The sequence below is a fragment of the Electrona antarctica genome, assembly GCF_951216825.1.
Source record: "Electrona antarctica genome assembly, chromosome: 15".
In the NCBI taxonomy this organism is placed as follows: domain Eukaryota; kingdom Metazoa; phylum Chordata; class Actinopteri; order Myctophiformes; family Myctophidae; genus Electrona; species Electrona antarctica.
In genome coordinates, this window is record NC_136796.1 from 30,684,740 (window position 1) to 30,701,567 (window position 16,828).

At 45.6% G+C, this 16,828-nt stretch overlaps 1 protein-coding gene across 1 annotated transcript in view; it reads right to left on the reverse strand.

Annotated features, from left to right (window-relative positions):
* Window positions 1-1,054: 1,054 nt before the first annotated feature.
* col9a2 (procollagen, type IX, alpha 2) overlaps window positions 1,055-16,828 on the reverse strand; it is a 219,825-nt gene continuing 204,051 nt past the window's right edge. Inside the window, exons 19-38 of the mRNA XM_079523496.1 lie at window positions 15,928-15,981; window positions 15,659-15,712; window positions 15,078-15,131; window positions 14,925-14,978; window positions 14,668-14,721; window positions 14,428-14,481; window positions 14,269-14,322; window positions 12,302-12,346; window positions 11,602-11,655; window positions 11,252-11,305; window positions 10,672-10,725; window positions 8,828-8,899; window positions 8,353-8,388; window positions 7,848-7,892; window positions 7,381-7,413; window positions 6,323-6,469; window positions 5,330-5,384; window positions 4,946-5,134; window positions 4,224-4,301; window positions 1,055-2,621 (exon numbers count right to left, since the gene is read on the reverse strand). Coding sequence (XP_079379622.1) covers window positions 2,425-2,621; window positions 4,224-4,301; window positions 4,946-5,134; window positions 5,330-5,384; window positions 6,323-6,469; window positions 7,381-7,413; window positions 7,848-7,892; window positions 8,353-8,388; window positions 8,828-8,899; window positions 10,672-10,725; window positions 11,252-11,305; window positions 11,602-11,655; window positions 12,302-12,346; window positions 14,269-14,322; window positions 14,428-14,481; window positions 14,668-14,721; window positions 14,925-14,978; window positions 15,078-15,131; window positions 15,659-15,712; window positions 15,928-15,981 — 1,437 coding nt within the window. The 3' untranslated portion in view covers window positions 1,055-2,424. The remainder of the gene's footprint in view (window positions 2,622-4,223; window positions 4,302-4,945; window positions 5,135-5,329; window positions 5,385-6,322; window positions 6,470-7,380; window positions 7,414-7,847; window positions 7,893-8,352; window positions 8,389-8,827; window positions 8,900-10,671; window positions 10,726-11,251; window positions 11,306-11,601; window positions 11,656-12,301; window positions 12,347-14,268; window positions 14,323-14,427; window positions 14,482-14,667; window positions 14,722-14,924; window positions 14,979-15,077; window positions 15,132-15,658; window positions 15,713-15,927; window positions 15,982-16,828) is intronic.

Consider the following 16,828-nt stretch of genomic DNA (forward strand, 5'->3'; position numbering starts at 1 on the left):
TACAACCAAAAACACAACACATCTAAAATTCCACCGACTCACATTTACGTTAACATTGAACATTTTCAATTTGGCATTTAATCAACCAGACCGGTGCCCGGCTGTAGAGCACAGAGTCGGTAACGGTGGAAGTTGGAGATCCATGCCCCACCCAGCTGTGCAATACCCGTTGTACCCGTGTCAGAGTACCCGTTCCACCCGTCTGTCTGTGTCCCTTTTATGCCCATATATGGAGATTTATGTATGCGTCTCTCTGTGTCCCTTTATTTCTATATATGGAGTTCTGTGTCAGGCATGCCCAAATATGGAGTGTTGTGATTGTGATGTCAGAACAGGCCAGCTCCATATATGGACCCTGGGCAGGGGCCCTGTCCAGAGCCCGGGCAGAGGCCTTTTGAGACGGTTCTGGACAACCGTGGGTCTCCCTGGTGGGGGTGTGGAATGCGTGTGTCGGTGGGGCGAACGGTTCACTAGTTACGTGGATTACAGCCGTACACACGTACGTACCTGTAGACAGACATGACGTACAGAGACATGGTGCATTTATAGATATAGAACACGAAACAGTATATAAGTATACTTGTCTTTTACTGCTACATCGATTAGCTCTGGTATGCTAGTGAGTATCACTGCCTTGGCTGGACTTGAACCTGCATTGGCCCTGTTTAGAGTGGTATCAAGCCTAAGCCTATTCACGAAGGACCTGCTTGCACGTTGCAGTGCTTTAAAGTGTAGTTTCTGGATGTTAGTCTTCAAAACATGCTTCTGAATAAAGAGCAGAACAGGCCTAGTGGGATTTGAACACACAACCTACATATCTTGTCTTAAAACAGTGAGCTACACACTATCACGTAAGACTCTTCATGTCTTTCATGTCAACCAAGATATCCCGTACCATTTTATTTTACAAAGAAGTTAAATTAAGTTAATGTTTTTTTTTGGGGAAAATCTCAGGAATCAAACTTTTCAATTTATTCTCACGTACAGTTAGAACTTTTGGCCCTGGCAGAGAAAGAAAGTCTGACAAAAGCTGAGCCTCTGCAGCTTTGGGAGTAAGAGATTTTATTGCAGGCACCAAAAGATAATAGGACGGATATGGCCAAAAACTTTCGACAGATTAAATGAAAAAGCGAGCCAAAGGAGCTGAGCTTAGTTTAAGATTTTTCTTTTTGTCATTCCCCATATGATACAGAAGAACATTGGATTTTACAAAAGGTTCCTCTTTATTGATTTGGGTTGACCAGGAAAAAACAAACGAACAAAAAAAAAGAAGAAAAAAAGAAAAAATAATAAACACTTTCTTTACATTTGAATCATATAAAGAACAATAAATAGCGTCTGTTAATGAATATAATCAGTCATTATCTTAGAAAAGAGTTGAAACCCTGTGGAAAGTTGACAGTGGCATAGGACACACATTCTTACTGTGGCTGATTGGTTTTGGAAGCAGTTACTTCTGTAGGATTGTTTTTATATCACTGATTGAATTCATTAACACAGGATCTTTGTCGGTGCACATCGTAACCCATTCCTTTTCCTCTACATAATAATCAACACACATTTACAAAAAGATTTACAGCACTGCATTGTGGGAGATGGGTGCCCATCGGGATATTCTGTTACCAGGCAACAAGAGGAAGAGATAAAAAAGTTATAGCCGTTAGTTTCTAAAAATCAGACTTGGGTAGAAAGAGGGGTGCAATGTACACACATGAGGTAAAAACAGGAATTTCACTTAAGCTTACAGAAGAAGCCATTCATCAACAGAACATCGTATAAAGGTACATACAGGTGCAGTACATGGATTGCAATCATTTATTGTTCCTTTTTGTACACTTTTAAGGCAGCTGGTGCGATGTCACACGATAGGCAGGGACATTGTAATTTCAAAATATTTCAGATATAAAACCATATTATTGAAGTGACCATGGTAAAATAATGGGTACCTTCCAATTGACTCAAAGTTAGTTTTCTGTTCCTCACAGCCCATAAATACTATTATTGAAAAGGGAATGCAATTATGGCATGTCCTGCCCCCCCTTTCAATCCTCTGGGAGGGGTGGGAGTTTTAGAGGTGACTGACACTGACCTGATCCAATCCGATAGCAGGACTTGGTGAATGCAGGTGGCTGTGGGCTGCCGGCTGATGGAGATACTTTAATATCAGAGTACGTCCCACCGGTCGTCAGAACCGGTAAGAATCAGAATGCTTGTTTCTGGACGAGGACGGGGAAGGGGACAGGGGGGCAACGTCAGTCATCGTTAATATGACCCCCACCCCTCACTCTCGATGTTGTCCAACCAAAAAGAGTGGTCTCTCTCTCGCTCTCTCTCTCTGTCCATAACTCCCTTGATCTCTCCATTTCTCTTTTGCGCGCGCTCTTGTCCGCAGGTGTTGGTCGGATAAAGGGAAGCTCCTCCCCTCTATCCTTTGATCCTGCCAGCCTCCTGTAGTCTCGGGGAGGTGTAGGCTGACGCGGCCAGACACATCGCCGCCTCGCAGAACCCTGGGAGGCCTGTGGGACCCGCCTTACCTGGGAGACCAGCCTCTCCGGCCGAGCCCTGAGGTCCTCTCTCGCCGGGCCGGCCGTCCCGAGCCACGCCGTCGATACCGGCAGGACCTGCGGAGTTGGAAAATGCATTTATTTGAATGCAGTGTTTCCATAAAAAGATTTACTTAGGTCATAAATTCCACAACTTGAAACGGGACATTCTGCATAATAGCCTTAGTAGTAGTCTTCTTTTACTTTGGGGCTTATGTACATTTTGATGACAATTTTTTTTTTTACTCAAATACATTTTGAATTCCGAACTTTTACTCGTAACAGAGAACTTCTACATTCATGTACGTTCATGTAAGTAAAAAATCAGACCTGTCTGAACTGAGTGGTGCTGTTACTACTGTACTGTACTGTACTGTACTGTACTGTACTGTACTGTACTGTACTGTACTGTACTGTACTGTACTGTACTGTACTGTACTGTACTGTACTGTACTGTACTGTACTGTACAAGCCTCTCTCTCCCTGGCCTCTCCGTGCGTGCGTGCGTGCGTGCGTGCGTGCGTGCGTGCGTGCGTGCGTGCGTGCGTGCGTGCGTGCGTGCGTGCGTGCGTGCGGGAGGGAGGGAGGGAGTATTTCCACTGACTCTATGGATGATTAGGATGCAAGTTAATTGGCCTTGAGAAAGCTAATAACAGCAATATTCATATTACTGAATATCAATTTAAGATCAATCATTGTCAGAGAAGATGACAAGGAACACATCGTTAATGTGTTGTTTGGAATGTGTTATTTGGAATGATGCAGACTACTTAATGTACCGTATATACACACACATCTGTGTGGGCATGCATGGGCACGTGCATGTGTGCACTGCCATTACATGAATGTGTGTGTACTGTCTATTTTGTACTATTTTATTTGACATTTGTTTTCAACCACTGGAACCCCGCCCACCCCCTATACTAATGCCACAGGCAGGCCGCCTGTGGCATTAGTATTGTAGCCATATTTTATTTCTTAGCTTCTGTTAAGCTAAGCCATTTCCTTTTTTGCGGTTTCACTCTGCAAGAGTCCACCCGTCTACGACAGGGTTAATTTCGTTGACTAAAACTATGACTACATTTATTGACAATTTCATCAACAAATTCAAACTAGACTAAAATCTTAGGGAGGGACTAGTGGAGAAAACATCCAGCAGAACTAATTCAGTAGAATGGCTGTTTCCGCTATTTTCAGCATGTAACCAAGTGTACAATCAGCCATTACGATGCCAACAAGGCCCGCCAAAATCTGTTTTTGTTGACAAAATCTGTTTTTGTTGACAAAATCTGTATCTGTAATATGTCAATCTTATATTTAGTCAACTAAAACTAAACCATTTCAGATGACTAAAATGTGACGAAAACCAAATGGAATTTTATTCAAAAGACTGACTAAAACTAAATAGAAATGTGCTGTGAAAAATCAACACTGGTCTACGAGCGTGTCTGTGTGTATTTGTGAGTGTTTGCCTGTGTCTTCGGAGCTAATCTGGCAAACTGCTGGATCAGTGGTGTTTGTTCTTTGACATTTTATACTTTCTGAAAACTCAGTTTCAACTGACTGACATCATAAATGACTGAGGGACCTGAAGTCTGAACTTCACTGGAACCACGCTGTTCCTACGCAAATCCCGAGATCCACATACATTGACTTTTTGTGGGAGTGCATAGATCTTACCTGGTATTCCTGGAGGTCCAGGTGCCCCTGGGTGTGGTTTGCCAGGATCTCCTCTATTTCCCTTCAGTCCTCTCTTTCCTGGGGGAGGGGAAGGCACATGAATGTTCAAACTTGACAATGTATGTCCTCTCAAACTTCGCAAGAGGAGAGGATGAAAGGCAGTATACCCAGCTGATGGCTTTGATGAGCACGCGGATGGGTGGGTGCACATGAAGGCTAGCATCACTATTCGGGGGCAAAGAGAGATGTAGACTACTGAAATAAGTATCAGACCCCGGTCAACTGAAAAACAAAAAAAATTTCCCACCCTAAAACATGATCATCATGGTATTATTATTCTGATACCAGTCCATTCAAACTCTAGACGGGCCTGCCCTAAAAGTTTTTAGTGCAGCCGCACCCGGAAGCCGGCAAAAGCTAGAGTTCTCAACAGGCTCGAAAATTAAGGCCCGGCCCTCATCAAACCCTGTACACTCAAGGGAATGTCCCCGCTTTTCAGCGGTTTCAGCCTCCAGGAAGAAGCCCTAAATACAAAGGGAAGACATCATTGCACACAGCAACCACACCAATGGGTCTAACAAAGTACTGTCAACTCATATCAAAAACTGTTAAAAAATAAAAAAATCACAGCACTCACACAAACAGCCTCGCTACACCCACTCCACTACAGCTGCCAATGTCGTGTAAATGTTCCGATAGCTTCTTCAAGCACACACATCTACCTTTGAGTCCGCTGTTTCCGATCTGCCCATGTCCTCCGAATATGCCGGGGATGCCGCGAGCCCCGTTGAGGCCGTGCGGTCCCTGGGAGCCAGGGGCCCCCGGGGGCCCAGGAGGGCCAGGGGGTCCCATGACGCCCGCTCCTCCCAGCGCTGCCCTCTTAGCGCTCACTGCTACTGCCGCTAGCCTCTCTGAGAAAGGAAGACATAGCGGGCACATTATTTCATAGTGAAAACCCTGCCCCAAAAAAAGCGATTTAGATGAAATTACGTTTGACGAGGGCCAACGTGATTGCTTGGGAAGATTAAAGTGGTTTTGGTAAATGAGCTCATCAAATGGGACTAATTGACATGAAAGATGAATATTGGGATAGTCTTGTTGCTCACCCTGCAGCATCTTCAGCACCACCTCTATAATATGCTGGTCTGACGCGTCTCGGCCCTGTGGAGAGAAACCAAACGGGGATGAGCATCTCAAGCCATATTTCAATTATAGTGAAAATAGCAGATCTACAAGCTGATGTGACGCGCTGTGAGCTTGTAGATCTACTATTTTCCACTATTCAGCATTGTACGACTAGATATACATCTGGCTTACATGGGTTTTGTATCACTAGAGCTCTATCATCGAGAGTTCGGGCCGCTATGCGGCCTCACACCTACGTAGTGGGTGCCGATCCGACCGATATGTTTGAGTCATAGTGTGTCGAGTACACATTGTACCTCTGTGTTCCTTTTGTGCCCATATATGGAGATTTCTGATGTCTGTCTAATGGCATGATCATATTATATGCATAGACAACAAGCAAAATGATTTACAGTATATCGGGTATGTTTATGGTTATGTCTGAGTCAGAGTGACGTGACCATGGTCTTGCCTATATATGGGCGTATGGAGTTTGTTTATGGTTATGTTCCCCTCCTTTAGGCAAATTTTAATATATTGGTCTGACCAATATACAGGAGAGAGGGAGGGAGCTTTACACTAATGTAATCCAATAAACAGTCTCATCTCCCCAAACACACTGGACCAAGGTATATCAGACCAGAGCTATAGTAGTAAGACAGAGTTACGACAACTCCGTTCACTTCATGGGGCCAGTCCAATGGCGGCTCTTCTACATAGACTTCTATTGGTGAATTGTGACAAAGGACTGAACCGGAAGTTTACGGAATGCATTGGCGTCTATAGGCTTTACAGTGTTACATGAACCACGTCACGTGACCGGGCTGTTTTCTGCCCCCTCAATGTTGTAACTCTGTCTTACTGCCCCATCAATGGCCCATGCACTGACCCACTCAGTGACCACTCCATCACACTGCATGGCCATATTCCAGGACATTGTGTGATGTAGTCGGTAGCAGTCTCCCCAAACCCACCGATGATCCCTGGATGCCTGACATGCCGGATACACCTCTCTCCCCGTTGAGCCCTCTCGGGCCAGGTAGACCCGCTGGGCCCTGGTCTCCTGGTTTGCCAGAGTCACCCGTGGGGCCATTGTGTCCAGGATCACCCCGCACTCCTTGCTGTGGAGAAGCAGCCAGAGAGAGAGAGAGAGAGAGAGAGAGAGAGAGAGAGAGAGAGACAGACAGAGAGAGAGAGACAGAGAGAGAGAGACAGAGACAGAGAGTGAGAGTGAGAAGAAAGGAGAGAACGAGGGGTAATAGTTAATAGATGGAGTTGCAAGACCAGAGGAAAAGTATGTTAGAAGGCCGTAGGGAGCACTGAAGGAAATTGAACATTGAAAACAAAACAAGGTATACGAACGAACAAGGGCAACATGGTGTACATTAGTGGTTTTCCACCAGTGGTCCTTGAGGGGGTACCAGGTGGTCCCCAGCTATATGATGGAGTTGGTAACCTAACACAATTTCTGTGTTAGCCGATACCAGTGTTGTGATCTCGTGTTGTGTTTATAGCTATCTAACTATATATATCTTGTGTTGTGTTTATCTAGCTATATATCTCGTGTTGTGTTTATAGCTATCTAGCTATATATCTTGTGTTGTGTTTATAGCAGACTCCTCACTCATATGTGCACTTGCAGACATCCAATGCATGAGGTTTCATGGCCTTACCGAGTATAGTGACTCATTGCAGGCTGAGTGACATAAATACATGCAGTACACAGACAAACAGGCAGCCTCATTCCAATAGTTTCACTTCATTCACTTCACGGCTCATCTACTGTAATTAAGGAAAGCCGTTATAACACTGTGTAGAACATCCACGGAAGACGGAAAGAAGGAATGGGGAAGGGAGGGAGGGAGACAGGAGGAAAGGAGGGACTAATAAAGCAAGGACGGTCATAAGGAAGGATCCATCATTCTTACACCCAATCCTCGCTTTATCTAAGGTACGACAAAGCAAACTCCATGCTTTCTTTCTGTCAATAAGTTGGAAAGATACTTCTCAACGTGTTTCAAACTGTGCTCACCTGTCCTTTGGGACCGGGTTCACCAGACAGACCCTGAAAAGAGGAAGAAGAAACACCTTTTTTACTGAAATCACTGGCACTTTAAACAGTCAATCAATGTACTGCCAAACCAACTTTACAGTTGACTTGGGATTTGTTTCAACATCATCAAAAGACCCAGCATGCATCACTGATCTTACTGTACTGTAAATGGTCCATTCACCATCTGGATTATGATGAGGACATACTTTTTCACTGCCTTGATACCTTATATATTTGTACAGGATGTTCTGTTCTGTTAAATCGTTGTAATTGGATGCTTTCCGATGAAAAGAGGTTGTTTTCAAACAATGCAGGTGATTTGCACAGCAATTGATTTCCAGTTGACTACAGTTGTACAGTACATAAGCATTAATTAAAAGTTTCCTGAAATCAAGGAATGAATGATTGAGCATTGTCATTGTGGATTTTTAATGGGGTTGTCTTACCGGTTCACCTTTCTCCCCCTCCAATCCCTCAACACCAGGGTCACCCTAACGCACACACAGAGAAAGAGACAGGTGGGTTAAGGACATGTGTGTAGTCCGTTAAAGGGATATTTCACTTTCAAACTTTTATTTGAAAGTGAAGTAAAGGTAAGTAATGGGAAAATCACGGCCCCCCTTGCCCTTTAGAAGAGCATTCTAATGCTAGGGTGCGTGATTTTTCCATTCCTTTTTTCATTTTATATATGATTTAATGTGAATTTTATTTGAAAGTGAAATATCCCTTGAAGGACAGGCATGTGTGATCAGTTAAGGACAGGCGTGTGTTGTGTGCGTGTGTGTGTGTGTGTGTGTGTGCGCGCGCACGCGTGCGTGTGTGTGCATGCATGTGTGTGGCCTGGTCAGATAAGGACATGTGTGGTCGTTTAAGGACAGGTGTGTTGACCTTAACAACACTATCTGACTGACTTCAGTACGGAGTTGAGATGCATGAAAGGTCACTACTCACAAAGTCGCCCTTTCCACCGACTTTCCCTTGGAAGCCCTGCATGGGAAAAGAGAGATGGGACGAGAGTCACAAATAATCTGTAATCTATAATACAAAGTCACACGGAAGAAAGGCAAGGACACAATATTGATTCAAGCCTGTGTTGCCACAGACCAACAAAGTGAGAAAGATACACTTTCGTCTCGAAAACATGAGAGATGATGACTGTAAGATTATCATTTATATTGCTTATGCTGCCCCCAATGCACGTTCAGTGATTCTCTGTCAATGTATGAGGGAGATATTTATGGGTAAACACTGCCCCCAATGGATAAAGGTATGAAACTGAGTCAATACCTGCAATCAATAGACACACACGCACGCACGCGCACGCACGCGCACGCACACGCACACGCACACACACACACACACACACACACACACACACACACACACACACACACACACACACACACACACACACACACACACACACCTTGTCGCCCTTGGTTCCAGTGAGGCCCTGAGCACCTGGAACGCCCATCGGTCCTCTCTCTCCCTTGATTCCCTGTGAGGAGAAATGAGGAATGGACAGTGAGACCACATATGCACAATACATGAACTATGTAATGTCATGTCGTGCTCTACCCGGCAACTGTTTCGTCACAGTTGCCTCTCGTGGGTACATGATTACGGTTAAGCACATAAGCCACATTTCAGTCAGATAACTCATGAATAGATTTAACCAATATTTATTATATAATGAGAATACAAGTTTGCATATAATGTTTTATCTTGGCGTTCGGCTCTGCTACATTTTCCTCCCTGCTCGGCACAATTAAACACCATCATTAAACATTAACGCATTTAGACCGTAGGACGAGTGGAAACGTCATAACTAATCCAACCGACGGATTGCTAGGATCCTAGCGCACAACGAGAGAAACATATTCAGATTTTTTTTCTTTTTTTGGGGGGTTGGCCTCTCCTTCTGCACCATACTCCTTGCTCTTCGTGCATGCACGTTGCCGTTCACTTCCCTGTTCACGGCTTAGAAAGAATGCCTCGTATCTCCTAATCTAAGGAGCTCTCCGTAGTTTTGACCAGATGGATATACTAAGCTCTTCATTTCTGACTTCAACATGCCTCTCGTTCAAAATATGAACGCGAGGGATTATTCAGCGACTTTATCATAATGATAGCGAGGTAAGCAAGCAAAAATATTTCTCCCGTTTTTTGTCCGGAACGGAAGGGGGGGGGGGCTTACAAAGTAAAAGCGACCATATCTGCGCGGCACCCCGAGCTGTTATTTTGAAAGAAATCCCGGCGCTGATTGTGTTTTAAGAGCAGGGCGATACTATACAATAACAACCCCCCATGGGGAACAGAAATAACAGAGCCCACCAGTGGTGCTGGGGTGGTGGTGGGAGCAAACACCACATAACAACAACCAGGAACCATATGCAGAAGGAAGGCAGGAAGGTGAGCTCAAATACCCCGCCCAATTGGTCAGCTGACTGCCATATCAGCGTATGACATGTGGGCCTTGCAAACACTGTATACACCCACATAGTAATGCAGCATATTAACCCCTTGAGTATATGTGTGGGCCCTTGAGCATATAGCATGAAGCCGCTTGAGTATATCTGACTGAACTAACTCAGTGCATAATCCGGCAACGCATGAGGCGCGGGGGGGAGGACCGGCAGCTGCCGGAGTAGGTGGATGGATTATGACAGCTCCGTTCCACTGCTCTGTCGGTCCATTCGGCAGCCGCGCTCCAGACGCCGCAACTGCCGGTAGCAGCCGCGGCGCTGCCGGGGGGAGGGGCAGCATGTGCCGGGGGATTATGTCACTCCACTGCCGCTCCAACTCGTGGCCGCCGCTTCACGCAGCAACTGCCGGTAAACAGCTGGTATAACAGCCGTGGTGCTGCCAGGAGAAGGGGCGGCAGCTGCCGGGGGGGGATTATGACACTCGACTGCCGCTCGCTTCCGCGGCAGTGCGTGTGGTCCGACATGCGTTGCGCCGTGCTTGCGGTTATGGTTAGGGTAAGGGTTTGGGGTAGAGTGTCGGACTGATGCCACCGAGAAACACTACCGACTGCCGCGGGTGTTCCGCGGCAGATGCCGCTGCCGGAAAATGCACTCGCTCTCTCACAGCTACGTATCATATACATTTAAGTTTGTCGTGACACCATTTTAATTCTGGTATGCAAATTTATAATACATACACATGCGTACATGTGTATATACACACACAAGCACATTCACGCACACACGTACGCACGCACTACATATAGTATACATTTGTGCACAAATAATAGGTCTAATAACTTACAGCCTTGCCCACGATTCCCTCTGGCCCAACGTTTCCTCTCTGACCTCGGTCACCCTATAGGGAAGAGGCAGAAACAACATAGAAGCAGTCAAAATCACTATTCTTTTTTGCAGCTTTGTCATGCACTGATGACAGGGGATGTCGATTCACGTTATCGATATCACGGTATTTGGTCAAAAATAGCGTGATATGGAACAGTCCATAGCGCCCAGCCCTAATTTATGTAACTGTTTTTTTCCACACACTTATGACCATAGACTTATGACCAAATTGACGTATGAGCACTTGCCGTAGCACTTGCCATAGCCCCAGCAACCTTACAGGCGTATGAAAAGGCTAAACTTATGCAACATAGATAGCATTTTATGTAGGCTTTACTCTAGTATATACGCATAGTTTCATTATATAGACATTCCACTGTTAGGTTCTTAGCTCATGAGTCATGATGACTATTTTGATGTATTTGATGTATTACCATGTTTCTGTTATTGCTTACTGTAAATCGCTCTGGATTAAGAGCATCTACCACATGCCTAAATTGTGAATTCAACGTCTGCAGAACATTTCTAGATCCCCTTACCTTAGGTCCAGGAACACCCTCCATACCAGCTTCACCAGGAAGACCAGGCTCGCCCTATACGAGAAAAAGGACAAAGTATTTGTATTTGCTTTTAAGTTAAATGTTTTAAACTACCGTAGAAACTTTAAACAAATCTAAGTTTGTCAAATTGCTATTTATTTTGTGTCGGTGGTCTGGATCGCCATCAGACCCCCCACAAAATATAGCATTTCTCGGGCTCTAGTTGTCAGGAAAGTGAAAAGATGGTGGAGGACCTGTGGTTAAGTGGTCAAGTTGACCCAATATCTGATCTGCTGTACCCACACGCCTCCCAGACGTAGGACGTGGATGTTTAGTGTGTGTTTTTTTACCAGAGGTCCTGAGGCGCCGGCCGACCCAACGTGACCTCTGGGTCCAGGCTCCCCCTGACGAGAGAGAAGAACAAAGATGTTGTAAAGAAACACACAGTGGTGGAAAGCAACCGAGTACATTTCCTTAAGCACTGTACTACTACTATTAAGTACAATTTTGAGTTACTTTATACTCAAGTATTTCCAATTTCCAGTGCTTTTACTTCTACTCCACTACATCTCAGAGGCAAATATTGTACTTTTACTTCACTACAATTATAGTTACTATAGTAGTTACTTTGTAGTTTGTTACTTTGTTTGATTTGTATTACCAAACATACATTAACCACTTCAGCCCTATACATTTCAGCTATTTGAAAAGATGTGATCTACAAGCTACAATGCGTCGCATTGTGAGCTTGTAGATCTGCTATTTTAAAAATATTTGTATATATTGAAATCTGACATTCTTCATAGTGAGTACTTTCTACTTTTGGTACTTTAAGTACATTTTGATGCCAATACGTTTGGTATACTTGCCATGTACGTTTACTTGCGTACATCTTTAATTCTGGACTTTTACTTTCACAGAGCATTTCTTTATTGCAGTAATGACACTTTTACTTAAGTAACAAAATGGAGTACTTTTTCCCACCACTGTAAACAACAAAGTGAAAAAGCAATAAAAAGGTGTATACAGTATACCACCTCATGGCCTTACCTTCCCTCCAGGCCCGCCCTTTGTTCCTGGGCTTCCAGGCAAGCCCTGAAAACACAAGGAGCAACATAAGAACATGCTAGCAGAATGTTAAAATGCTCTCTGCATTGTATTCTGTGTTTAAAGAAATTGCAATTACTATATATATGAACCAAACCCGGCGAAACCGTAGGGTTAAATTAGTACCCTAGCCTGCCAAACCCGGACTTCTCGTTTTCCAGGGTTTATATTCTTTAATCCATGTTTTTATCCGATCGAATCGTTAGCTACCGTTCGTTAGCACAACAAACCAAGTGGGACAGTGGCCGCGGCCATTTTGAAGATGCGCGCGCATCCACTTGCATTGTATAGGCTGCATTCAAAGCCCTCTATCTCAGAAACGACATTGAGGGGCCGTTTCTGGGGAAGACAAGGTTTTTCAACGGCCTGTAGCAGGCGCTGTGATACTCGCGGTCAGGTTTTTCCACCACCGACCGAGAGAACAACAACCGGTCATGACACCACACAGCATTTTGTCATTGTAACATGCGATTACGGATATTTGGCTCTTCAAAGTAAGTGGTACGCGTGATAAAACCTTGGCAATACGCTATCGAGGGATTAATTAATGCTGGCGGGAAGTGTGTTTTAAGATAATCAGTGTGCAAACTGCGAATGCACGGAAGTGCGTGCGTGCGTGGTTATATATCAATTACACCTACAGGAAGAACACAGGTTTGATGTGACAGCCCCGGTCATAGCTTGAAATATTGCCTTACGGTGATAGTCCTGAATGTGTGTGTGTGTGTGTGTGTGTGTGTGTGTGTGTGTGTGTGTGTGTGTGTGTGTGTGTGTGTGTGTGTGTGTGTGTGTGTGTGTGTGTACTGTACTGTACTGTACATGAACGTGTAGCCTACGTGCATGTGAGCTTTGCCACAGGACAGCAGGATATATGGCAGGCTACGTTACGTTGTGAGTCTGCAGCCGTGACACGGCAGTGACAATCATGGACCATGAGTGTACACCTCATGCGCCATTACCCCTTGGTCAATGGCGTGCACACGCACGTCACACACCCACACACACAGTCACACACACGCCTAACTGGAAGTGTGCGCGCACACACACGCACACACATTATATTATACTCTCATACAACCTGGTTTGATGGTGATAAATCGCTCGCGGTGGGAGGGAGAGGGCTATTTCAAGGTGGTTTAAATTCTAAAACAGCTCGGGTGAGGGGGTCATTGTTAAAGCTGGATGACTGCCCAGAAAACAAACCCGACCCAAGGCAAAAAGAAATGCATAGCAGCAGGCTGGCCGTGTTGTTGGCTTGTTCTCCTCCCTGCCTCTCTCTCTGCCGACTGCTCCCGACTCCGGTGAATAGTGGAATAGCTCTCTGCAGTCTGACCTCTTACGTGGTCTGGGCGACAATGAGCCGATGCGGACGAGGCTTGTTTGCATGTGTACGTGGGACGGGCATTGTTTAGTTAAACAATCACCACAACAAACAACCTTGAGGGGCGATTCAGATTGTACAAACTGTACACTGTCAGAGTTACAGACCTGCAAGGGTCCATTTGTACACTCTCAGAGTTACAGACCTGCAAGGGTCCATTTGTACACTATCAGAGTTACAGACCTGCAGGGGTCCATTTGTACACTCTCAGAGTTACAGACCCGCAAGGGTCCATTCGGTTCCATTTGTACACTCTGAGTTACAGACCCGCAAGGGTCCATTCGGTCCCATTTGTACACTCTGAGTTACAGACCCGCAAGGGTCCAATTGGTTCCATGTTTACTGTACACTCTCAGTGCATGTTACAGACCTGCAAGCGTCCAATTCACAATTTTGTCAGCCTTCTGATTGGTCCCTGACAGACTAACGAGCAGGCTCTTTCTGCCTTGTTCCGCCCTGGTTCCGCCTTGTTTATGTTGAATTTGCTAAAACATCTTTTTTGGAAAAAACTAACTAAAAATACACTCACCGCGGTTCCCTGATGACCGGCGGGACCAGGTATGCCAGCCTTCCCTGGGCCGCCCTGCAGAGTGAAGAGAAGAAACACATTCCTCATTTAGACAGGATGAAAGCAACGCATCATTGTTAGCATCACTGTCATCAAATTTGCCACAAAAAAACCACTCGCCTTGATCCCCGGGACGCCAGGAGTGCCATCTTTTCCATCAATACCAGGTAGGCCCTGAAAAATAAAATAAAATAAAGAAATGAAAACAGGCAGATGGATGCAATGGGCTGTATTTGCCAAACGAGCGTGTCGTTGCCAGGAGTGTGTATTTCATTGCCGTCGGTCAGAAACATTGTTAAAATTTTGTATTTGTGTGTGTGTGTGTGTGTGTGTGTGTGTGTGTCTTTCGCGTTCACTTACATTCTCTCCCTTCTTGCCAACAGCACCCTGCGGGCCCTGGATGCCTCTGTTGCCCTACGGAAACACACACAACTCATCACCGTTATCACCGTCATGAGTACGCTCATCATCATCATCATCATCCTAATCATCATCATCATCATCGTTCAAGTGCCCAGACAAGATATTGTTAGGACGTATTGCTGCCTCGCCCACTCCTTACAAAATAACCTTGAAGAATAGTACTTGAAAGAGGGGACTTTTTTTCTTGTACTTACGATGTCTCCCTTATCTCCTGCATCTCCTGGTGGTCCCTGAGGACCCTCCTCACCCTGTAGACAAGAGAGAGACAATTATAGCAGCCATTGTGCATGCATGCGTGCGCGTGTATGTGTATGTGTGTGTGTGCATGCGTGCGTGTCAGTACTTACTGGTGGCCCAGGAATGCCAACAGGTCCTCCGATGCCCTTGTAACCACGGGGCCCCTAAGGGGAAACAACAACAACAACAAAAAAGTCGTATCAATCACTTGGGATCTAAGGAGGATGCTAACTCACGGTGGGGCCACAATTCACTGTGATAAAGAGGTAATTAGCGCTTAACTCACTTTGCTAATGGGAGGTACACAAAGAGCCAGCTACTCCTCTTGCGTTGGCTCTGAGCCGGGGCGCTAACTTGGCTAACGTGGCTAATGTTAACAGTAAGACGGATGGCTACCGCGGATCATTAACTACAGATGGAGGCAACGTGCACCCGGGCAACCCCGACTCATTAGGGTGGGGGAGAGATTTGTGTTAGCATCATTTCCATATGTCCCCATTGCTGGTAATGGATAATGTTTGTATAGAGGGGCCAGGCCTAGCTCAGCCTTTCTTGGCATTGGCCTAGGAGGGAGGAGAGTACGGCTGTTCTTCATGTCCACAAGAGGAATGGCGTGAGTGTTTTGGAAGGTGTGCTATGGATGGAGAAAATGTGACAGAAAGTAACAAACAGACTGATGCATGGCACTCACCGCCTCCCCCTTGGGCCCCATCATTCCCGGGTAGCCTCTCAAGCCCATTGGACCCTGAGATGGAAGTCAAAAAAATAAAAAATAAAAACAGAAGGATGAGAAAACAAAATCACATATACTGCAGCTTCAGCAGCTTGGGGCAACGAGGGTTTGACAAGTCAATTCTGTCAGTAAAAGCAGTTTAGCAGAAACACAACATCGGCTTTAGGTTTTTCTACTAGGTTCTACTGTGTGCAAAACTTCCTGAAGATTCATCATCATCAGCATACCGGAGGTCCTGGGATGCCCTGCTCCCCGGAGATGCCCAATTCTCCCTTGGTGCCCTGGGGGAGGGAGAGAGAGACAACAGCAGGTTGATCAGTCATTCTCATTGTGCGCCCGTGGCTGTAGAGCAGGTGCAGCCTAGTGGAGCTACAGAACATTCAGCACAGCAATGTATATAGGAGGCTTTTATATGCCTTGTTGCTGTGCAACGAGGCATATAAAACATAATTCAGTGCAGGTTCTGTCTATTATATGCATTACCATGCCATAATGGAGATGTAGCAGACGTGTTCTTGGAGATAATACACGCATGACTCACACATAAAAAGAGGTAGCGGGTAGTATGTCAATCAAATGAATGGGCTATAATTATCTGTGTTTTTGAGCGGCTCCTGTATGCACAGTAGTGTATGTGTGTCTGTATGAGCAGGGAATGTGCTCAGCTGATTGGCTGAGCACGGAATGCGATGTACGATGATAAGAGCGCCGGCCCGCTCACTTCGAACACCTCAAAACAACCAGCCAAAGGCTGAGACGAGGGGAAAGAGAGAGAGAGAGAGAGAGAGAGAGAGAGAGAGAGAGAGAGAGAGAGACACTAGCCTGGAGCAGAGATTAATTAAATTTGGTGCGTTTTCACAGTGTTTATCTGTGTGGTTGTCCATGTAACCGGCTCTTGGCGCATCAGAGATCAGAGGCCATGAAGTCCATGCTTAAGGAAGTGCTCTCTCTCTCTCTCTCAGAGGCCACGGTGTGCTCATTAGCCGCCCGCAGTACGGTACAGTAAGGTGAGAGGCCATCATCTCGCTCACTCTCTCATCTAGCCCTTCATGTACCTGACACCTCACTGCTGCTTTGATCTGGCTCCCTGCGCGCTGTTTGTAGGTCAGGGCCCAGGCCTGACTAATC